The 25,498-nt window shown below is 42.5% G+C and overlaps 1 protein-coding gene across 1 annotated transcript in view; it reads left to right on the plus strand.

Moving 5' to 3' along the window:
* The window catches only part of DACH2 (dachshund family transcription factor 2), a 330,864-nt gene that overhangs the window by 255,598 nt on the left and 49,768 nt on the right, over window positions 1-25,498 (plus strand). The window contains 3 exon segments of the mRNA XM_032227064.1: window positions 4,418-4,573; window positions 7,628-7,800; window positions 18,370-18,505. Of these exon segments, the coding sequence (XP_032082955.1) occupies window positions 4,418-4,573; window positions 7,628-7,800; window positions 18,370-18,505 (465 nt within the window).

The raw sequence follows: 25,498 nt of genomic DNA on the forward strand, positions 1-25,498 counted from the left end.
CCCTGGTGTACAGTATACAAGAATTAACTGCAGTAATGGACTTTATCAGTTCCTTGGCCAGGCCAAAAGGCTGCAAATTAAGTTCTGGCAAGCAGTCTCTGTTGCATGAAACACAATGAGCCAAATCTTCAGAAATCCGAACTGTTGTCTCCTACGACCACCATTCCCCTTTCCTTCGATTTATTCCCCTGCCAACTCAGCGTCCACATCTGCCTTGCTTCCCGATTCGACTCCTTGTCCTCAGTTGTTCTCCTCTCCTAACAGCTCCGCACATATGCACATCTGGAACTGCCCCCGACTGTTCTTCCTCCTCACACATAGGATGTCTTTCTTATTTGGGGAGTATTTTGTATTGAAATGAGAGAAGGATAGCCCTCCCCCCACTCAAATGTGGAAACATAGGTTGGAATTAAACTGATAAAAAACCACGAGTTTCCAAGCACATTAACTTCGACTTTTTCAGAGCTGCTTGGTACGTCATGACCTGTTACAGCTCTACATTCTGGAACGCTGTCATTTCTAGAAGATATATCTAGAGACAATGTCTAAATTGCACCCCCTTTCAGTCAATATGGATTTGAGGTCATCCTTGTAAAACGTGTGGAATTTATGATGGCCTGGCTGACACGAATACAGCCGTACCATTGAACTCCACTGCAATTATGCCACATTATATTAGAACATATGATATAATTTAACTTGGCATAAACTCATCTTTCTTTGCCTATGCAAAGCTCATCATTTTTGCAAATTACACATTTGCACTAGTAAAGATAATTCATAGCTCGGCTGCGAGCATAAAAATGATGGACCATTTCCCTTTTTTGGCTCTGTCATTGATCTTTCGGATTTTACTGTTTGATAACATGAATCACATTTATTAGCCAAGTGTTCATCCTAAAGAATGTAGAATGCTGTTATCTTCAATTAAGATACATCCCCCCCCCCCGCGCCACTGTCTCTTACATGTCAATGAAATATTATGGATTCTAATTGGAAATCTAGTTAATGAATCCCTGGCATTGTCAATAATTCAGACAGACTCTCTCAACCATACCTTCCTTGTATCACTTCGCAAAATAATTGAAGGAGCAAAAAGAGAGAAAGTCCTTCCTAGGAGTAAAAATCTCCAAAGATTGATTTGATTTCTATGCAAAAAAAATTAAAAAATGGGATAGGGTTTAAACCAGGACATCTCAACCTTGGCAATTTGAAGAACTGTGAACTTCAGTTCCCAGAATTCCCCAGCCAGCTATGCTATGCCAACCATATCTTCCTTTTACCAGTTCCCAAAATAATGGAGTCATTTTATTGAGTAGAAGGGCTGGGAAGAGAGAAATTCATTTCTGAAAACAGCAATCTCCTAAAAGTGATTTGATTTGTATCTATAGAGGGGGGGAAACAACATAGGGTTTTAAACCAGTAGTTCTCAATCTTGGCAATTTTTCAAGATGCTTGAACTTCAACTCCCAGAATTTCCTAGCCAGCTATGCTATGTCAAACTAAAGTTGTCTAGGTTGAGAAATGCTGGTTTAGAGTGTAGTTAAGATTAAGCAGTGTCTATTTTTACATCAAGAGAAGAGTTTTGTGAAGAGTTGGCCAGGTTGAAGGGAGGTTATAAGCCAACATCAGAATGTCAATAAGGATATGTCTGTCTGTCTAGCTATCTAGCTATCTCTAAATCAATATCTATATATTCGTATATATCCATGTTTGTGTGTGTGTATTTACAATACATAGACACACAGAGTTCACATGTTGCATTAAACATTAATAAGATTTATTTTTCTTTGGCTTAATGTACACTGCAGAACCAGAGGTGGTATTCAACAGGTTCTGACCAGTACTGGAGATCCGATAGCAGAAATATTGAGTAGTTCAGAGAACCGGTAAATACCACCTCTGACTGGCCCCGCCCCCATCTATTTTCTTCCTCCTGAGTCCCAGCTGATCGGGAGGAAATGAGGATTTTGCAGTAACCTTCTCCCGGAGTGGGGAGGGAATGGGGATTTTACAGTATCCTTCCCTGCCATGCCCACCAAGCCATACCTACCAAGCCATGCCATACCCACCAAGCCATACCTACCAAGCCATGCCATGCCCACCAAGCCACACCCACAGAACCGGTAGTAAAAATTGTTGAATCCCACCATTGTAGAACCATTCATCGGTGATATATAAACCATGTTTCAGGGTTTAGTCTCACCTGGGATCCAAGTCCGGGATAGCTTAGTTCAGTAAAATACAGTTCAACCATGACTGATTGCAACTTGTGATGCAACAGAGGCCTCACAATAGAAAAAAGTATCCAACCAACGGCGTTAGGTGATAGAAGATGATTTGAGTCTCTGCATTTTATCTGCAGCTCACCCTCTCATCCACACCACCAAAAAATCTAGACACTCTGCCTGGATGGTTGAAAATTTGCTAACAAAGTCTTAAATTGTCGAATGTATAGAAAATGCTTTTATGTCAACAGCACTCATTCACTTACTGATTTTCGTGCTTTTCTGTTGAGAAATAAGCGTGCCCCAGTTGGTGGGTAGCCTTCCCTGCTCTGAGATTTGCAGATTTTGTTAAATTCCCATGCTGTAAACAACACAGCGGGCTCTTTTCAGTCAATTAGGAGCTTTGCAAATTAATTGCACTTGAAAGGAACTGCAAGCCAGGGCTCATGATAGGATTCATGTATGTACTGGGGTTAGCTATTAAGATCTAGATTGCTCCTTTGGCTGGACCCATGATGACCAGACACATGGACAATTGCCCACAACGACTTTTCATCCTCTTTTGCAAATCTTGAGATTTATTAAAAGGAAGAAGGCTAGAATTTATGGGCTGTGGCTCACTTTTAGGGGTTCTTCCCAGGGATGGGCTTCAAAAATTTTAGCAAGGGGCTCTATGCCCGGTTGCTGGGTGGGTGTGACCATGGTGGGCGTAGTATAGTCTGCCCCCTGCACCATCGGGGGGGCTTTTTGCCCTCCCTGGGCTCCAAAGGCTTTCCTTAAGCCTCCAGGAGGGCGACAACGGCCTCCCCAGTCTCCGGAGACCCTCTGGAGGCCACAAACGCCCAAACTTCTGGTAGGCCATTTTTTGGCCTCCCCAAGCCTCTGCGCGGGCCGCGTACTTACCTGCATCCAAAACAGGACGCATGGGGACTCCTGGGAGGGGAGGGGAGAGGAGGGGAGGGGTGGGCAGAGCCAGCCAGGAGTGGGATTTAAGGGTTCTCAGAACTGCACAGAATCTTAGCTAGAGGTTCTCCCCCAGCAGCCCACCCCAGTTCTTCCTGTTTACTTCCTAATCAAATTGCCGACGTGTCCAAGAATTATGGTCTGCCAAAGGCCCTCTCCTCTACATCCCATAATTGCAATCAGTGGGTTATGTAGATTTGTGATGAAGAGGCCCTTTGGCTATGGTACCTCATTGTGAGTTATCATCATCGTCTCTGAGGTCCTACCAACAGCAGCGTTGTCTTCGTTGAAGAATGTAGTCTCAGAGTGTCTGAAACAATAGTTTTCAATCAACGTTGTTGTCATATAGGTTATTTCTAACGATTTTTTATTTTTTATTTATTCCGGTTAATTGCCTTATTTTATCAATGATTTCCATATCTCAGTGATCGATGTTCCAATCCAGGTAGACCACATATCCAAAACGGTCAGTGTTGACTCCTAAGGGTTGATGAGTGTCCCATTACGGTTGTTGTTGTTGTTGTTACTGTTACTACTAATACTACTACTGCTACTACTACTGCTACTACTACTACTACTACTACTACTACTACTACTACTACTAGCTGCTAACCTGGTATTGTCCGTGTATTTATTTATAGGTGGGAAATGTCCAAACCAAACGTAATTTCTAATGTTGGATTTTTCCCCTTACCAGAGGGAGCCCCCTTGTGGAATACTGTTAAGCCATTACCATGGCAACTCCACTGCACTGTACAGTAGAAGGCAGTACAACTGTATGGCACAACAGGCTGTATCTTAACAAAACACCAACCCTGAGGTGTCTTAGGGGTGTTTTACAAAAGTAAATGCTGTATCTCCTTGACATGCTGCCTCAAGGTAGAATAAGGAGGGAGCCACGTACCAAACCACACTTGGGCTGACCATTATGAAAAGATCTTGCCTGAACCTGATTGGTTACACAAGGGTGGGCAATGAGAGACAGCTAACAGAGGGAAGAGTTAAACTTAGGGATTTTGGCACGCGATTCTCAGTTCTGTCTTTGCAGTACTGCAATACATTTCATCTCTAATAAACTATATCTTTCTCAACAAATGGAGCTATTTAGAGGTGTAAGTTATTAAATGAAACAAATGTTTCTAGAGTTGTAAGTTGTGGCAGGTTTGACAAGCTACCTTTAAAAGTGGGGAACACTTAATGTACTGTGTACTGTTGTTGTTTTTTAGGTGGAAGTGAATCCTCGTGGGATAAAGAGAAGCTTCAGTCGCCGATCCCAACAGGATCTCATCACGGGATTAGCCATGCGGCACTGTCAGGGCAGGCCAATTTGGGGAGCACTCACCCACTTAGTCCTCTGCAGCAGAACCATCTGCTCACAAACAGTACGTATGCAAACACAAAACATTCCAGCATCTTGGCGGGTTCAGAAATGTCCCGGGGCGGGCCGGCCCTGCCGTTAAGCGTGGGAAGACATCCCTCTTTAGCTGCCATTTCTTGTTTAGAATCTGGTTTGGGGAGTGTGACTTTCGTCTGTTTACCTCAGGATTTACTGAGATTGCCTGAAGCATCTTTTGAGTAACTTCTTAGTAGCTGTCTTTACCCTGGTTAACACTGATTCATGTTAAACTTTGGGGAAGGAGTTTGCTTACCATGCTTTGTTAATGCAACCCATTTGGTTATTTCAGAACTATTTGGTGGTTAATGTCTTGTGCTAATCCAACAAATTGGTTAATTCGGGAACCAGTTAAGCACGTTGCGTTAATGGCACCATTGAGATGTTGGCGTTCAACAGGGAGTTCCCCAGTGATGTCATAATCTCTGTGGGACAATGAGGTCATTAAAAGCCAGAACATTTCAATCCCGTTTTTCAATCGTCTTCCTCCAGCTTCTCTCTTCTCCCCCTGCATTTACATATGGGATTTAGTGGGGTTTTTTGTGTGTGCAATATGCTAATGGAAACTTATCAAAGACAGATCTAACCTAGAATCAAAGAGAAACTTTCTGTCAGTGGAAACAATCGATCAGTAGAACGACTTCAGAAGTTGAAATTGCTCCATCAATGGCGGCTTTGAACTGTCATAAATACGAGCCAGTTGCCAAGGTTCCACATTTTGATTACATGACCCAGGGGACGCTGCAACGGTCGTAAGTGTGGAATCGGTCATAAGTTTCTTTACTTCAGTGCCGTTTTAACTTTCAGGCACATCGCATTATAAAAGCTAACTTTATTCTTATTGTGGCTCTTTTTTTAAATAAATATTATTTGAATGTTTTACGTTGCGTTTTTATCAAGCGAGCACGAACTGCCTAGAGTCATCAGAGGTGAGATGGGCAGCATCTAAGTTTAATAAATAAATAAATAACAATAGCGCTTCGACTTCTATACCGCTTCACAATGCTTTACAGTCCTCTCTAAGTGGTTTACAGAGTCAGCCTATTTTCCCCAAACAATCTGGGTCCTCATTTGACCAACCTGGAAGGATGGAAGGCTGAATCAATCTTGAGCTGGTCAGGATCGAACTTCTGGCAGTGGGCAGAATTAGCCTGAAATACTGCATTCTAATTACTGGGAAGGGAGGGAGGGAGAAAAGGAAGGAAGGAAGGAAGGTCAGTAGCACTTAGACTTATATACCACTTTACAGTGCTTTATAATCCTCTCTGAGGGGTTTACAGAGTCAGCATATGGCTCCAAAACAATCTGGATCCTCATTTGAGCAACCTAGAAGGATGAAAGGCTGAGTCAACCTTGAGCCGGTCAGGATCGAACTGCTGGCAGTGGGCAGAATTAGCCTGAAATACTGCATTCTAATTACTGGGAAGGGAGGGAGGGAGAAAAGGAAGGAAGGAAGGAAGGAAGGAAGGAAGGAAGGAAGGAAGGAAGGAAGGAAGCACTTAGACTTATATACCGCTTAACAGTGCTTTACAACCCTCTCTGAGGGGTTTACAGAGTCAGCATATGGCCCCCAAACAATCTGGCTCCTCATTTTACCCATCTCGGAAGGATGGAAGGATGAGTCATCTTTGAGCCTGTCAGGATTGAACTGTTGGCTGTGGGCAGAGTTAGACTGCAATACTGCACTCTAATCACTGTGCCATGCATGCATGCATACATATATACATACTTCCTTGTAACTCTTCGGTGCACTCTTCAGTATGGTCTCGCGCAGCAGAAACCAATTGGTGTCCCTGCGAAGTCCACAAAAATATTTTATTTTATTGCACAACCTGCTGTATATCATTTCGTTGCCGTTGTTGCTGATACAGCCACGGTGACGCCTTCTGAGCTGTCTTCCGCGTGGTGTTTGGAGTGATTATTGAGTAAGAAATAATTCCACCCCGGTCTGCAGAAGGCAGGTGCATTTTCTTCTCTTTCCTTTCCGCCTCCCCAGACCGCCTCCCCCACTCCCCTTTGTAAAACCTTTTGAGATCTTGTCCCTTAAAACAACGGAAGGGTTGTTACATTCTGTTTGTCATTTGCATGTTGTTTGCATGTCAATCGGATTGTAAAGAGATGAGCAAGTCCGTTCAGACAGATGGTGTCTGGAAGCACTAAAACTCCACGGTGTAGAAGGAAAGATTACGCGACTGCAGGGGAAGAGTTAATGAGTGGACAAAGACTGCCATTAGCAGCTGATGTTGCTCTGGATGGAGTGAGTGAAACAAGAGATATCACAGCACGCATTCCTTCCAAACCAATCATAGCTCTTGGTGTATTGTGTAAATATAAATCTAGAGGTAAATATAAGGATTTTCCCAGCATCTCTCCTGGTGTCATATTGTCTTCCAAAAATAAGTAGTCCTTCACTTCTAAGCATGATTGAAAGCAGAATTTTCCACCACTAAGCAAGGCCGTTGTTAAATGAGTCCTTTTTGCGGTGGTCGCTAAGGGAATCACTGCGGTTGTTAAGTGAGTCATGTGGTCTTTAAAGGGAATCCAGGCATTTCCCGATTGGCTTTGCTTGCCAGAAGTCAAGTCTTTCCAGCCATCAATCTTAAAATTGAATCATAAAGATCTTTCGAAAGATGCCGATTACAATATTTCTACTCTATATTTTAAACATCAGAATACTTTAGCAAAAAAACCAAGAATTAATTCTTTTTGGGTGTAGATTGGTCGATAGAGGAGTGTCTTCATTGATTTGTGCCCTTTGATTATATAGCTAATTTCAATACGGGGGTAACCACCTAAGTCTTATTTCTATTTTTATTTTAAACAAAAGAATTCTGCCCTATTTTTCTTCTATGTATTAATACAAATCTTTTGTTCTTCTTATTCCTGAAGCTAAATTTTACCTGCAAAAAATGTAGAAAACATTTCAAGCTAATTATAGTCCTAATTGACTCGTTCCATTAAACTTTCACCCTCTTTTATGGGTGAAAACCCTAGGAAATCACTGCTTTTAAATTATTTACGGGCTGCTGTTCTCGTGTTTCAGGGATAGACCTGCCATTTATGATGATGCCCCATCCTCTCCTTCCGGTTGGCCTACCTCCTGCTTCTGTAGCGATGGCCATGAATCAAATGAACCATCTCAATACTATCGCCAACATGGCTGCAGCAGCACAGATGCATAGCCCACTTTCAAGAGCTGGAGCCTCAGTAATAAAGGTAAGACTCTGAACATATTTCTCTGTCGGTGTTGGTGTTGTGGCCTCTCGGCCTCTGGCCCCTCCAGCAGCCGAATCAGATGAGGCATGGGAGTCAGGAGGCAACCTGAGAGCTCTGATGGGGAAGAGGGAATGGAGGAGAGAGAGGAGAGAGAAAAACAGAGACACAGAGAGAGACAGAGAGAGACAGAGACAGACAGAGAGAGAGAGACAGAGGGAGAGACAGAGAGAGACAGAGATGGAGCCTGGGCTGTCGTCAGCCCTAAGATGAAGAGTCAACAGCCCCCAGGTCTGGAGGTGGCTGCTGAAGAAGAGAAGGAACAGGTGGGTCCAGTCCCTGATGCATGGCTGCATAGAAGGCAGAGGAGAGGAGAGCAGTGGAAATATGTGGGATGAACCTCAGGATGGAAAAGCCACCGCTGCTATTGAAGCCCCACCCTAGTTTTGGGGATAAAAGGCAGGGGGTGGAGATGAATAAATGTGGCAGACAACTATTGATCTCACGGACGGACGGACTTGTTAGTCTGCTGTGAGAGAGAGAGACTTTGCTAAGGCTGCTGGCACTCCTAATAAAGGATGTTCAGGTTGGGGAAGGCTGACCCAGCCAATTTTGGAAGTGAAAACGACCGCCCCTGAGACCAGCAGTAAAGGAATGCAGACCAAGCATTTCCACAGGCTCCACCAGAGCATCAGAGGTTTGTCTGATGGCACTCGGGCAGAACCTTTCCGTGAATATCTTCGTTCAGCCATTTGTCTTCCGAAGCCCTTTCTGTAAAGCTTTCATGAGCTTCTTCTCTGCCACCAGAAGATCTTGGCTCCCTGAAACACTCTACCCCATCCATCACATTCACCATCCAGAACGAAGCTGTCTATCTCCATCTCCTCTCCGCAGTATCCCACCACCTGTCTCTCAAAGGTGCCTGCTCAGCAAAGTTAACATTTAGTAACTGTGGATAGAAATGTCACAACTATGAAATTTGATTTCCCCTGGACAAGAACACTATAAATTAAGCAGAGCACCACTAGCCAGGTTTCCAAAGTCTTTTTTCCCATCTATAATCTTAACTTAATGTGATTAGCAGCTCCTACCGCCACTTCCATAGTTAAGGATGCTGTCAAAATTTCTGTTATAAATCTCTGCCTTCGGGGATTTACAGTCCCGCTGAGAAAAACTTTCTCGCTGTTTGAAAAACTCGGTTTGCCGGGATTCATCCGCAGGATCAGAATTTTAAACAAAATGTCAGGTGGGTTTATTTTTCAAAAAATCTAAAGTAGACGGAGCAGTTAAAAAAAATGGGCCACTTTGGGGGAAAGCTGATTTTTTATTTTATTTTATTTTAAATAGATGACGTGAGTGGAATCAGTCAAGGTTGAACCTTCCCCTCTTCCAGACCTCTAGAAATGACAGGGTTGTGTTTTGTTTTTTTTTGACTGATGAATAAACAATAAACTAAACTGCCAGTCCTTTTTAGTATTTTATGAAATTTGGGAAGAGGTAAGTCTTATCTTTGCAAGGTTTAAGATGACAAGTTTAAACGCCACACCGTTAAAAAAAAAACAACTCAGGAGTTCTTTCCGAGATATACAATACCACTGTTTTCATAAATAATATTTCCATTTTTGTTCCTCCATTTGTTTGCCGATGCATTTTCTGTAACAATAACCTGCGTATATTATTAGCTCAATTGTCTGATAGCCTTTTGCTATTGGCTCAGCCATTAGCACTAGTGTTTAATCAGAAATATATGTCTAACGGAGGCTTGAAATAGCATGGAATGCCTGTTAGCCCTGGGGATGTCATTGAATCAGTCAGACATGGCATAAAAAAAAAAGGAGATAGTATTTATTTTATGCCCACCTCAAAATGCTACAGTTCCTTGAAGAAATAGACACCTCCCTTTTGCATTTCAGTGTTGGTGTGTGTTGTGTTTGTGCTTTAATTAAAGTGAATGAAGAACAGAAAGTTTGCAGAGCGGTTGACTTCCTTCCTGACTTCCTTTTCTGAGAGAGAATCTGGAAGAGATGAAGAAATAACGTTTCTTCTTTATCCAGTCAGTGTCTTTTCACAATAAATATTGACTGCCAACTCGGAGCTAGGGAGGTGTTATTGGACTATACTTCCCATCACCCTTCAGCCTGGCCAGGGGTCAGAGTTGATGGGTTTTGCACACCAGCAGTATCTAAGGAAATATGTATGTATGTATGTATGTATGTATGTATGTATGTATGTATGTGTCAAAGTTGATGGGATTTGCATACCAGCAGTATCTAAGGAAATATATATATGTATGTATGTATGTATGTATGTATGTATGTATGTATGTATATGTCAAAGTTGATGGGATTTGCATACCAGCAGTATCTAAGGAAATATATGTATGTATGTATGTATGTATGTATGTATGTATGTATGTATGTATGTAGGTAGGTAGGTAGGTAGGTAGGTAGGTAGGTAGGTAGGTAGGTCTGTCTGTCTGTCTCTCTGTCTGTCTGTCTCTCTGTCTGGGGTGTCCAAGGGTGAAATCAACTTACCTTTGCTACCGGCTCACAAATGTGAGTGCATGCACGCTCCACCTTTGTGCATGCTCAGGACCTTCCGTGCATGTGCAGAGCATGAAAACCAGAACGTGCTGATGTTCAGGTGGGTGGGCGGAGCCCCCCAGCGCTACCAGTTCACCTGAACTGGATAGAAACGGTCGAATTTCACCCCTGGGTAAAATTCCCATGACTAGCTAGGAATTTCGGGAGTTGAAATCCACAAACCTTAAAAGTTGCCAAGGTTGGACATTCCTGATATATAGCTTATTCCAGTCCTTCTGCATTTTTCTGTATATTCATGGACTGACAGAGGTGTTCCACTTCCCTAAGAACACAGTAAGAGTCTGAACATTATAAAGTAATGATCAGAAAGCACCTTTCCAAATTACTTGTATTTTGTTTGTGATTGACTGTGTATCAGGGTCGTCTGAAGTTCTGTTAACTTGTTTCGTTGTTGTTGTTGTTGTTTATCTGAGCAGGTGGCAATTAACAACTTGGTGAGAAATGGTCACAATGCAGGGAAATTAGTAAGCGAACAGCTGGTATTAAAGACTAATTGATGCTGAAAGTAGGGTAATTTTTCAAGACACGTAGATATACTGTATGTGTCGATTTCTATAAAAGACTCTTTGGATGGGGCGTAGTTAAGCATATTGTACATGTGGATGATCTTGTCTTTAGCCTCCTCCACGGTTCAAAATCTACCAAATAAGGGGAACCATTTTTGCTAATCGGATTAAATAATTCTTGGAAAAATGTACCAATAATTCCTCCCTCTGCCTACACCGCTGATTGTTAATTTAAAATAGAAAAGGATTTCTGAAGACATTGGCTTCATAAAAGGTAAAGATAAAGCTTCCCCTTTACCTTTGTAAATATGTGCTAGTCGTTCCCAATTCTAGGGGGCGGTGCTCATCTCTGTTTCAAAGCTGAAGAGCCAGGGCTGTCCGAGGACATCTCCATGGTCATGTGGCCATCATGACTAAATGTCAAAGGCGCACCGAACGCTGTTACCTTCCCATCAAAGGTGGTTCCTATTTTTCTACTTGCAGTTTTACGTGTTTTCAAACTGCTAGGTTGGCAGAAGCTGGGAGAAATATGGGGAACTCACTCCGATATATGGCACTAGGGATTCGAACCCACTAAATACAAAGTCTTAGGCTAAACTTGTGAATACAGAGCCAAAAATTTTGAGCAATGCTAGGTCTGTGAATATTGAGCAAATATACAGTATTTATTTATCGATTTGGTTTGATTTGGTTTCTCTAGCCACCCATCTCAGCGTTGGGTTAGAAGTTTGCTAAAAAGTTCTATCATATCTTCCCAATTCCCTTTGGGAAGTCCATCTTGAGATGGCCAAAAGAACTGAAGAGATACTGTAGTCATGAGGCCATCTCGTTCATGAGATTAAAAAAAAAAAGTGTTGATAGTTTTCATGCTCATTCTTTTTCCCCATAAAAATCAGACGTTTGTGTCCTGCTTTTGACCCTCAAACCAAATCTTGGACTGGCACATTTATTCTGTAGTTTTCTGCTTCCTTTTTTTCCATCAGGAATTTAATGCCCTGCCCCACAGCCTGCCCGTCTGATGGCAAAGAAGTTTGGAAACAAACTGTGTGAATAAAATTTCCAATGTTCCGAAAGAACTGACAAACGTTCCTCTTGGCAGAGAAATGCCATTAAGTCCTTTAGGAACTCATTAATAGATTAACATTTGGGCAAGTAATTATAGCCGCAGTGCAAATAAAAATAAACAAGGCCAGCCAGTAGGTCACAATTACTATGGATGCTTGAGATCGATACTATGAAATATCACATCTGAAGGACAAAGGCCAAGTCGACTGTGCCAACACTAGGTAAGCTGTGCATAGACACACAGGGGTGTGTGTGGATCTGCTGTGAGATTGGCTGGGTTGATTAATGTGAATTGGAGGTGGACAAATCTATATATATATAAAGTGTGTGTGTGTGTGTGTGTGTGTGTGTTCGTTCCAACGTAACTCTGGAACGCCTTGAGCAATTTCAACCAAACTTGGTACACAGATGACTTACTCTCTGGAAACAAATATCGTGGGGGGTAAGACACCCCTAACACCCCTCGGGGTGTGTGTTCTGTTAAGATGCAGCCTGTTGTGCCTTTAAATGGCTTCGACTGTACTGCCGTAAAATGGCTTGTACTGTACAGCAGCGCAGTGTAGTTGCCATGGTAATGGTTTCACAGTACTCCACAAGGGGGCTCCCTCTGGTAAGAGGGAATGTCCAACATTAGAAATTACATTTGGTCTGGACATTTTCCCCCTATAAATAAATACCCGGATAACGCCAGGCTATTGGCTAGTTCTGTATAAAACAGGATGTTTCGGATATTTTGGATCCAATGGGTGAAGCAATTGAGAACAGAACTCCAAAACACCCGGAGCACATTGAGTGTATTTATTGAATGTAATAACGGTAAAGGTTTCCCTATGCAGTCATGTCTGCCTGTAGGGCACAATGCTCATCCCTGTTTCATGGCTAAGGGAGTCAGTGATGTCCGAAGACATTTTTCATGGTTGTGTGGCCAGTATGGCTATACGCCAAGGTGTGCGGAATATTGTTACCTTGCCACGAAAGTGGTACCTATTTATCTATTCGCATTTGCATGATTTTTACCTGCTAGTTGGGCAGGAGCTGAGGAAAGGAACGGGAGCTCACTTGAATCTCGAACTTGGGTCTCGAACCCAGGCTGTCAGCTTTCCAGCTAACAAACTCAGCATGATTAACCATTGAGCCATCGCACCCCTCTTTATTGAATTTATGGTCTACCCTATTCAGTAGACTTTTGCTGGAGCCCCAACCACCGGGGCATGGACTGGCAGTGGGCCGCAGCATATCAGAAACCGCTCCGTGCAAACAAGCAAAGCCCCATTCATGGGATGCAGGCAGCATGCAAAACCATGTCCCCTCTGGTCCATGGAAATTTGTCCCCACCCCCCTCCTCCCCGGAACTGGTTCCTGGTACCAAAAATGTTCGGGGCCACTGGCTTCAGAGAAATACAACAAAATGACGTAGAATATCAACATAAACACCTAGCCTTCCATTCAGTATAGATAACAGTCAGGGATTTAAAAGTGGCTTAGACGCTGAGCTTGTCAATCAGAAATGTTGGCAGTTGGGCAGTTTGAATCCCTAGCGCCGTGTAACGGAGTGAGCTTCCATTATTTGTCCCAGCTTCTGCCAACCTAGCAGTTCAAAAGCATGTAGAAATGCAAGTAGAAAAATAGAGACTAACTTTGGTGGGAAGGTAACAGCATTCCATGCGCCTTTGGTGTTTAGTCATATCGGCCCCATGACCCCGGAGACGTCTTCGGACAGCAGTGCTCTTCAGCTTTGAAACAGAGATGAGCGCTGCCCCCTAGAGTCAGGAACGACTAGCACATATGTGCAAGGGGAACGTTTATCTTTACCTTTAGCCCAAAAAAATCGGAAAATCTGTGCATTATTAAGCAATTTTATGGAAAGCAGTTTAATGCACATAAAAAAATAGCACCTTGGACAGCTCCCCAGAATGTTCATGTCAGTAAGACTGTGAACTTCAACAGTAGAACAATTTCCACTCAGCTATAGAGATTCAACCACATCTTGATGTAAGACAACCTGTTTATATTTAAGGGGTGCATCTTATTCTATAACCAATTCTTCTGAGAGAGCAGAGTTGTCATTTGTTCTACTATGTCTTCGGAACTAGTATCCTCACAATCAAATGATGCTATCCTGTTCATACCAAAGGAATACCAACATCATGAGCTTTTTCTTCTGAGGAGGAGTCTTTTGATGGGATTCCTTCCAGTTTGATTTATACACTATTAAAACTCTTGTCCCAAAAGGGCTTTTTCAAGAGGCAACTGGACTTTCGGGAGTTTTTCGTAGAAGACGTTTCACTTCTCATCCAAGAAGCTTCTTCAGCTCTGACTGGATGGTGGGAAATGGAAAGACGTATATTCCTGGCAGACAGCTGGTCATTTACATTCTTTTAGCGGGTCGTTAAGGTCACCTGCAGTTTTATCTGTGTCATAACGGTCACCTGAATGGTGCAAATATTAAAACTCTTATGTCTGTTAGATTGTTTGTAACCCTCAGACAAAATGGTGCATCATAAGGAAACAATTTTCAAATCAATATACCTCAAACGGGCTAATTTACAAAATGAGTCCAAGATGATGTAATATCTATGCTGTGGTCAGGTCCATATACAAATAGTTGGAGCTCTAGATGTCCAGACTATAGTGGACCAATAATTGGCATTTTTAGCGCTCTTCAATCCTTTAGGAGCAAGGAAAATCGATATTGTGGTTTTTGTTCAGAGCACATACATATTTTGCCCCTGCCCCTGTAACAATACAACTTTTGCAAATAGCAATAGCAATAGCAGTTAGACTTACATACCACTTCATAGGGCTTTCAGCCCTCTCTAAGCGGTTTACAGAGTCAGCATATTGCCCCCAACAACAATCCGGGTCCTCATTTTACCCACCTCGGAAGGATGGAAGGCTGAGTCAACCCTGAGCCAGTGAGATTTGAACAGCCGAACTGCAGAACTGCAGTCAGCTGAAGTAGCTGCAGTGCTGCATTTAACCACTGCGCCACCTCGGCTCATAAGCAAAGCTGGCTTAACCTGAGTTGGAAACGCTACCTTTAACATATTTGGATGGTAATGCCTGTGTGGGTGCACACAGATGTATGGCTATCAGCTACCCAGAAGGTGAGTTTATATATCTGGAGTTAGCCGGACTACAGCTGATTTTTAGAAGAGAACTGAAATATATACAGAGAGTGGCAGGGAGATGTAAAATCCACAAACGACAAAAAAATGAAGTCGTCAACAAGTGAAGATGCTTAGCCTATCCGGTCTGCCATTTTCCAATTGCAATGTCCTCATTGATTTGTTACAAATACTGTTAACCCTGTGTTTGGAAAATGCCAGGAACATGATTGCATGTGTTCTCATTTGTAATAAAATAGATTAACTCGCTGTGAAATTTTAACTAGACGGAGACACAACAGTAGCTACCTAATGAACCACAACTCATTGCTGTTAAGTAGCTTAATAGAAGCAGACTGATTACGCTGTTGAAAAATGGATCTGTTTATGTGCAAAGAAGAGGCCGCTAGCATACATTATTGGAATAGATAGCCACAACTGCCTTCCATGCTGAAGAGGAGTTTTATTTTGTACTCGGGATTACCTTGCCATAGCCGGCAACATCTGAATGACAGTACCCACACGAGGCTAAGCCATGATTTCAAGATTTGTTGAATCAACCACTGTTGGCAGGTGTTGCACGTTGGACTAAGCCATAAATACTCCTTACAAACCACAATGCTGGGTTCACACCCCACCCCACCAGTTAAAAAACAGTTAGTATAATGAGCCATGGTGGCACAGTGGTTAGAATGCAGTATTGCAAGCTATTTCTGCTGACTGCCAGCAGTTTGGCAGTTTGACTCTCACCGGCTCAAGGTTGACTCAGCCTTCCATCCTTCTGAGGTCGGTAAAATGAGGACCCAGATTGTTGGGAGCAACATGCTGAGAGAGGGCTGTGAAGCACTAAAGCAGCATATGTCTAAGTGCTAAGTATTATAATGGCTTAGCATGATAACAGACAGTAAAAAAAACAAGACACTCATTATACAGGTATCTACCTACATGACATCACTATCAAGCCCTTGAGCTTATGTTTAATTCAAAGTGCATCATTAGAGCACACAGCTCTCCTTCCTTCCTTCCTTCCTTCTTTCCTTCCTTCCTTTCTCCTGTGCTCAGACCAATGGCAGGGATTTTCCCTTCCTTCCCCTTCCCTCCCTCCCTCCCTTCTTTCCTTCCCTTTCTCCTTCCTTCCTTCCTTCCTTCCTTCCTCAACACAATTCTCAAGTCTCCAGTAATACCCTACCCATGTCCTGAAAAATGACAGAGGTTTCTTTCCAACTGCTTTAAATCAAAAACTCCCTCAAGATGTACCAAACCAAGAATAGAATTACTATCTGCTTAAGCTTAACAAATATTTTTAATTAGTAGGCTAACAGTAGAGCAATTAAAGGCTTCCCTTTTAAGTTTTATTAGTTATTGTATGTTCATTAACTAAGAGATAATTAGTTAAGAAAGCAGCCCCGTTGAGGATTATCCACTGCATAATAGATACACATCTGTGATTTTGAGGTTCACTTGCTATTGAATGTCCAATAACTATCCTATTAAAAACACATTTGAGGCAGTGTTTTCTCCACAATTCATTTTGAACAGACCACACAACCTACTCTTGGTAAAGGCCCCTTGTCATAAAACTCTCTGCACAACCTTCAAAAGGTTTTGCTTGAAATAGGAGGCCTGGAAAAAGCTTGCTCTGAAGTACAGAATTCCAAGGTAGCCTTAAAAGCAGAACCCAGAGATGGCTCTGGATGAAATTCGAAGTCAAAGTCAAGTTGTCTTTGATGCACTAAAAGGTGAAGCATAGCAATTTTGAAACAAATCTTTGGCAGAGTTGTGGAATCATTAGAGCGCGAAGCCTCTCCACCACGACAAGGTAAAGCTCCTCGGAGAGGTTATTATTATTATTATTTTTGCGTGGTTAATCTTTGGTGAGATTCACAGCCTTTGGGGCTGGTTGGCAGCTCAATAGCTCGAGTCCTAACCAAGGACCTAGGAACTGTTAAGGTAACGTCGGAGGATATAAGCTGTTCCAAGTAGGGTGGTTTTTTGTAGAATCAGAATGTTCAAGTCTGATAAATTTAAAATTTCCAAATAGCGAGGTAGCCCTTTAGGTATTGCTCCAAGGGCTCCAATTACAATCTGGACAACAAACGATTTCTTTTTTCACAGTCGCTCAACTTCAATTTGCAAGTCCCGGTACTTTGTGATTTTTTTTTCTTGCTGCTTACCTTTAATTCGCGCATCTCCAGGTATTGCAATGTCAATGAACCATACTTTTTTCTTTTCAACTATTGTTATGTCAGGTGTGTTGTGGGCCAAGTGCCTGTCAGTCTGGATTCGGAAGCCCCACAAGATCTTGACTTTCTCATTCTCTAAAACCTTCTCAATGTGATGGAGCCAGTGGTTTTTGTTGTACTCAAATCCAAACTTTTGACACAATTTCCAGTGAATGATCTTAGCACCGCGGTCATGGCGTTGTAGGTAGTCAGTTTGTGAAATTTTGCTGTACTTGCTGATCTAGTGGTCGACTGTCTCGTCTTTCTCATTACAGAGGCGACATTTGCTGTTGGTGGTAACATGTTGAATTTTTGCCTTCATGTAGTTTGTGGCTAAGGCTTGTTCTTGAACAATTATTATTGTTGTTGTTGTTGTTATTATTATAATACAATTGTATCACAGCGGCCAGTCGGGCCCCACCCAGGGGCCTAGGACGTCGTAACGTATTTTTGTAATATGCATGCAGATCCAAGCAGTGCGGCTTTTTGCATTTGACTGATGGTGATTTTGTCAATTTTTAACTGTTTTAAATGTAATTCCAGTGCTTTTGGTATAGCACCCAGTGTGCCAATTACCACTGGAATTATCACTGCTGGTTTGTGCCATAGTCGTTGAATTTCGATTTTTAAGTCCTGGTATCTTGCGATTTTTTCATGTTCCTTCTCAGCGACCCTGCTATCACCTGGTATTGCGATGTCTATGATTTTTCATGTTCCTTCTCAGCGACCCTGCTATCACCTGGTATTGCGATGTCTATGATTGTGACCTTATTTTTCTCAACCAGTGTGATGTCTGGTGTATTATGCGCCAGTATTTTGTCGGTTTGTATACGGAAATCCCACAAGATCTTGACCATCTGATTTTCGGTGACTTATTATTATTATTATTATTATTATTATTATTATTATTATTATTATTATATAAACTGATATGAAGGTGTCCGATTCTGTTCCAATTTTCAGTTTCATTTGGGAAGTCAGTATAGAGATTCATTTGGATCACCTTCGAATGGAATCCTGAAAGAAACACAACTAATTGCTTGAACCAATCTTCTTTCTTTCTTTAAAGGAAAGGATCCAAGACAGCCCTTCGCCTGCTCCATCTGTAGAAGAGGGCCAGAGACCTGGGAGCCACGCCTCTTCACACCAGAGCAGCAGTGTTTCAAGTTCCCCCTCCCAAATTGACAACACACCAGATAGAATTGGTTTGTACCGTTTCATTGTTTTGAATTTAGGAACAACCCTGCGGGAAATGGGAGGCAGGAATTCCTGTGGGCAGTAAATATCTGAAAATTGTTATAGGCAGGGAGGGGGAAAGGAAGAGAAATGAAACAAACCTATATATGTTGGAGACTCTGTTGTGCAATAAATTGTCCGTCAAGGCGAAACCATCCATTATGACTTAGGAGAAGGGGTGGGATTGAGGTGGTTCGGAGCAATTTGGGTGAACCAAGTGCTAATTTTACATCTGGTTTGCCGAACGGGTAGTTGCAAGGACTGGCTGGCCCCGCCCGTCCCCCTCCGCTTCTCCTAGGAGTCTCTTCGTGGATGGCAGGCAAGTGCAGGGCCGGTGCAGAGGCTCTGAGAGGGTGAAAAACAGGTCTTCCGGAAGTCCAGAAATGCACCCATTTCCAGCCTCCAGAGGGCCTCCAGAGCCCGGGGGAGGCCGTTTTTACCCTCACAGACTTATTTGGCATCCAAAACAGGCCATGTGGAGACTCCTGGGAGTGGTGAAAAGCTCCTCCCCACCTCTGCCGTGGTGCAGCCACCCAGTAACCAGGCAGAGAACCAGTTGCTAAAATTTTTGAATCCTATCCCTGCTTAGGAGGGGATGAAAATGTTTGTTTTCCTGGCCTTTTTAATGCTGATGTTTTAGTTCAGTTCTTAAGTTAGGGATCGGTTAAGTTTTAGATTTTAATAGTGCTTTGTAAGACGTACCCATATTTGTTTTTGGAGAATGAAATTTCACGCAATGTCCCATTGAAGTTTTGAATTCAAAATGGTCTCTTTCAAAAGATTTGCAGGCATCTTAAGCTTGAAATGGATCTGTTAATGAAATTAGCTACTTCCTCTCCCCAAATTATAGAATTATGGAAATGGTGGAGAAGGATGGAATGGAGACTATTTGGTCCTATTTGACCCAGATATTTTGAAATATTTAAATGCCAGCAAATCAGTGTCCATAATTGATTGCTTAGATTTGTAGTCAAAATTGGGTTTAAATACGTTAAGGATAAACGATGCCACATTCTAATCAGCAAAGACATAAATATCTCCCATAGTCATCATGGTGTTATATACTTGTACGATTTTCCAGCTGTTAGGTTGTTGTTCTTTTCAAAATGCTCTTTCAACAGGACAGATGATGGTTTTCAAGCTTACATCCATCAGCTCTGACTGTTAACCCTCTTGCTGGCTGTATTAGGCAAAAAGAATTGCGGAAAAATCCCTGTTCTTTCAAATGATTTACTCTGTTAAAGGCATTTTTCATCCTAAATAATTTTGATGAATCAGTCCGGTTATTAGTTTATTTTAACCTTTCCGGGGAGCACAACACTTTTTCTTTGTATAATTCTCTCAAGCCTTGTTACACCTTAGAGAATTATTTTCAAGAATTTAGTTGTAACTCAACAGCTGTTAAAGGAACAGTCGTGAGTCGAGGAATTCCTGTATTTTCTGCCACTGAGTCACAACAACAAGATTGGAAGCCATATAAATTGTTAATAACTAAATAAATAAATGTCCTAATTGTTCTGACTTAGACTTCCCAAAAGCAGGAAGCCGACTCTTTTTCCCAATAAAACCCCTTCTATTTACTGTAGGTTGAAGAGAATTCCTCTCCAGCCAAGTCCCAGCCAACAGTCTTTCAAGAGATTTCACAACTACAGACCTTTATCAGGCTTGGAGAGCTGCCAGGCCAATATCTTCCAAATGCCACTCTGTAGCAGACACTACTTGGCAGGAAGAGATCTTCACCTTAATGAATTGATTGTCTCCTGCAAACTTCCCTCTCCTTTCGCTCCTCTTTATTCCCTATGGGAGGGGCCATTCACCGTCCACCTGTGGCTTTACTCCTGGGTCGACCCTTGTTCCTTAGCTGTTCCCTTCTCCTGGCAGCTCTGCGCATGCGCACACCGGGAACAGGCTCCAGATGTTCTTCTGCCCCACTGATGTCCGACTCCGAAGGCAGCTGATAACTGTTGGATGGCCCTGGCCCCATCTCTGCCTCCAATGCAGAGCCTTCATCAGAGCCTTCCTCAGACTCCAGGACTGGCCTGTGTTCCTCCCCAAACTCCTCACTGTCCGAAACTGCTGCCAGATCTGCTGGCGGGCCACAACAGTAATTTATGTTGCAATGGCATGGTTCGCACAGCCATCCTGACAATGGAGGGGAAAACTGAGATCACCTAATGTGAAAATTCCTTTTCAGGACTTCTGTGTTCTCATCGAAATCAATTCTAAAGAGGGTCTTGGGCTCCATGGCCTTAAACCTTTTGTCACAAAGAATGACTGATGTATGTATGTATGTATGTATGTATGTATGTATGTATGTATGTATGTATGTATATGTATATGTTCTGTCCCCAGCCTCTACAATATGCAGACTTGGCTGTCTGCCACAACTAAGGAGGGAGATAAGCAGCCCCTTGGTTGGGAGCCCAGAAAGCTATCTCTATGAAACAAGGCTTGAACTCACGAAATTCTCCCAATCTTTCTCTACGGCTGGCTCAGTAAATTGTTGTTTCCTGCAAAATTCCCCTCCTGTCGCCCCACCTATAAGCTGTCCGGGAGGGGCCAATAGTAGCCACCTGTTCCTATTTCCTTCGGTGACCCTTTTTTCAAAGCTGCTCCCTCCTCCTCGCAGCACTACGCATACGTACCTCAGGAACAGCCTCCCTCTGTTCTTCCTCACTGCTCCCTGACTCAGATGCCATCTAGTGGCCAACAGGCCTCTCTAGTCCCTGCTCTGACTCCGAACACCCCCCAGAGTCTTCCTCAGCCTCCAGCGCAGTCCCAAAGTGTTCATCGCTGTCAGATTCCAGCAACAGCTCCGATGGCCACTGTTGGGCCACAACAGTGTGTGTGTGTGTGTGTGTGTGTGTGTGTGTACACACAAATATATTTCCAGTCCCCGAGTCATTGTCTTGGACTTAAAATACTATAATCATCTTTGTGATGTATATGTTTAATTAGATTTTATCTATCTATAATCTATGTCTGTCTGTCTGTCTATCTATCTAACTATCTATCTAATTTGATCCTTATTTCTCCCCTTCCCCGCGCACCTTCAATTTTCTTTTAGGTCTGTTATCAAATATTAGAGAAGGAGAAGCAATAGATCAAGAATCTGGACCCAATCCCAAAAGACTCTCAAAAGAGAAAGGTAACACCATTTTTTTTTAATTTTTCTCATATCAAAATGATTTTTAGACTTTTTTTTGCTGCTCTATAGCTGTATATTAAAATTAGAAGGATTGTATAGATTATAGCATACTCTAATTTGGAAAATGATTTGGATTGGGTGATATTTGCATTCGCCTCCAGTATTTTGCCATTTAACACAAGGGGTGGTGGTGGATCAGAAAGACACACAGACACCTATTCTACAAAAGGGTAATCTCACTCTCTCAAAGTTCCCACTATATGGTCCCATATCTGGTAGAATTTTATTGGATGGGCCAAGTCCTGCTTGTAACTTAATAAGTGCTCAAAAACTTGGTTCTTTTGCTCAGTTTCCTTTACTGTTTGTTTGTTTGTTTGTTTATAAATAAGTCCTAAAGGCCACCTGAATCCCAAATAACTGTGGGCAGTAACTTATTGGTTGGTTGGATCACAGTATCAGAATTTAATCCTGGTTTTGCTGAAGCTACGTGACTTCTGTAGATTCAGCAAGGAAGAACCATTGAACCTGATTTTTTTAAAAAAAAATGATAGTAAATTGTTTTGTAGTCTGTAATACGAATGGGTTAAAAATCCCCACACTTAAGATGTTTTTATACATCTTAAGGACGGTTTAGGGACACGGTGGCTCAATGGCTAAGATGTTGAGCTTGTTGATCAGAAGGTCAGCAGTTCAACTGTTTGAATCCCTAGCGCTGAGTAACGGAGTGAGCTCCTGTTACTTGTCCCATCTTCTGCCAACCTAGCAGTTCAAAAGCATGTAAAAAATGCAAGTAGAAAAATAGGAACCACCTTTGGTGGGAAGGTAACAGCGTTCCCTGTACCTTCGGCCTTTAGTCTTGCCTGCCACATGACCATGGAGACGTCTTCAGACAGTGCTGGTTCTTCGGCTTTGAAACGGAGACGAGCACCGCCCCGTAGAGTCAGGAACGACTAGCACATATGTGCGAAGGGAACCTTTACCTTTAAGGATGGTTTAAGTCATGCGTACTTGATTATAACTCTGGTAGTTGGCGGAGAGTTGCATTCTTGAATCTATCTCAGACTTTCTGTGACATCTAGTTTTGCTGATTCAGATTAAGTCTACAGAATAACAGCGCTAATCATTCTGGCAAAAATAAGTTCACACGCCATCTTATCCAATCATCTGTCAGTTCAGAAATACTTAAGAGTGGTCATGTCGGGGCTGCGGCTTCTGTAAGTTGTTCGACTTCTTTGTGTTTGCATTCCTTGTATTTTACACTTGCAATGAATTGTGTTTCACGTGAATGCAATGAACTAATTGTATTAATGCATTTGCATTCATTATAGCTTGCCTCTTGCATTTTTGAATTTTAATTCAATTGCCAACATTTTATTGATTTATTACATGCATTTTAGCCCCTCCCCTGCTTTGTTTCTAAGGCGGCTTGAAATCATAAAACCATTAAGGAAGAAAACAAGGTCTGCCACTTTTATCTTTATCAAGGCCAATACCGATGATGGTGATGACGGAGATGATACTATCATCAAGGATTCAGGAATTCATTATTGAGGGGTATATGTAGTTAACACAAAAGTATCTATGTTTATTAAGTATGGCAAGTCAGCAATTTACACAGGCATGGTAAACATATGTTTTCACATCTGGTTTCCGTTAATATCATCATGATTTTGAAAATGATTTATAGCGCTCTGAGCCATAAACTGCCAGCTTTGCTGTAACTTGGAGTTTTTGTGAGATTGAGCTAATTATTGAAAGCATGTTCCAGTGGCAGGCTGAGGTGCGGTGGGGATGAAAGGCTACCTCTCCAAATAATTTACCAAGCTTGCCCTGGAAGAGAATCACAAGACATCATCCATGGAAAGAACCCTGGAGTAGCTAAGCAGTAGTAGATCTTTCTGCAAGACGCAATATATGTGGAGGATGTGATTTTGGCCCCAGGAATGTAAAAGAACTCTCTTCCCACAGAGTTTCACAGGACTCTCCACTTCAGGGCAAGGCTGAAAAAGTGAGAATTTCACTGTTTTGCAAGAACCACGATTGCTTTGGGCTGTGCAAATCCTTTGAAAGTGTTGCTTTCCCTACATAGGACTATATCCAAGGCTTCTTGACATCTGGTATGTGGGAATGATCTTCATGAGACAGGGGAAGAGATGCTGCTTAGGGAATGATCAGATAAGGGACGGAGGAGCCCACAACTACATAACGGAGAAAGAAGCTCAGAAAGGAACAGTAGGAGAAGAGGCAGAAGCTGGGAGTGGAGTCAAGAGAGGACTCAGCCTAAAATTGTTACGTCCCCTCTTGAATTCCATTAACCCTTATCTAGAGCCCATTTAATGCTTAGCCTTAGTTGACTAGACTCTTGTGAATAGGCGTGAGCAATCAATCTTCTGAATTTGAATTTACATGCCTGACACTAACCTCCCACAATGACTACTACAACAGCTCACGACCCACTATTGACCTGGGAAGCTGGAGAAGTTACAGATCATGGGATTTTACACACAGGTGTATTTCTCTGCCATTCTTTCTTGGGAAATTGTTGGTTTACATTGAGAACCGGTGGGAAATCAACGTTGCTGGGTTTTTGTTTCTATCTTGTTTGAGCTCAATTAAAGAAGTTTAGAATAGAATAGAATATTCTTTATTGGCCAAGTGTGATTGGACACCCAAGGAATTTGTCTCTCGTGCATAAGCTCTCAGCATACATATATTCAAACAACAAAGTGATAAATCATAAATTCTCTTTCCACAAGGTGAAAAGGGGAGGGGTAGAGTAAAGAAACAAACGACATTGATTTGAAAACTTGAAATACCATAGAGCCTTTGTGGGGGGAAATTGTTAATTGTGTGAAACAGATGCGGGGTTGACTGGTTTTTAGAGAGGAGGATTGTGATTGATTCCCCTCCCCCTATTTCAGGGGTCAGCAGCCTGGGGCTCTGGAGCCGCGTGTGATTCTTTCATCCCTCTGCTGTGGCTCCCTGTTGTCGGTCGGCTCCACAATTGATAGGGCTTTCGGTTAGGACAGGTAGAGGAAAAAGGATGCTGCGCTATGAGGAAACTCTATGGTGGGGGAACCGGACTTCCGGTTGGCTTCAAAATTAATGGGGGGCTTCCGGGTAGGACCTTTGTGGCTCTTTGAGTGTTTAAGGCTGTCGACCTCGGTTCCACCACAAAACCGCGGTCGACTAAAGCGCACTCGACGAAACCGCGTACCTGACGTCATCACAGTGCGACGAAAAAAGCACGCTGTGAGCTGTAAAGCTAAAATTAACGCGTAAACCTAAACCTAACCCCCCGAAACCTAACCCTAAACCTAACCTTTAACCTAACCCTAAACCTAACCCTAAACCTAACCCTTAACCTAACCCTAAACCTAACCCTAACGCTTAACCTAACCCTAAACCTAACCCTAACCCTAAACCTAACCCTTACCTTAACGTGAATCGGCTTGCTTTAAAAGCGCTTTTTAAAGCGCCCTTTTTTCTCCGCGGTCGTATTTGTCGTGCTGCTGATGACGTCAGGTACGCGCTTTAATCGGGCGCGCTTTAGTGGACCGCGGTTTTGTCATGCCACGGTCGACCTCTGCTCTAATTAGTACCAAAGATTTTAGTACCAAAGTTTTTTCAAAAGGCAACTGGACTTTGTTTTTCCTTTTTCCTTGTTTTTCACTTGTCTTCCAAGAAGCTTCTTCAGTTCTTCAGTTCAGTCATAACTGAAGAAGCTTCTTGGATAAGAAGCGAAACTTCTTCAAGTAAAAACAAACTCTAGTTCCATTTTTAAAAAGCCCCTTTGGGACTACTAGCAAGACCT

This window comes from Thamnophis elegans, chromosome 12, assembly GCF_009769535.1.
Source record: "Thamnophis elegans isolate rThaEle1 chromosome 12, rThaEle1.pri, whole genome shotgun sequence".
Lineage (NCBI taxonomy): Eukaryota > Metazoa > Chordata > Lepidosauria > Squamata > Colubridae > Thamnophis > Thamnophis elegans.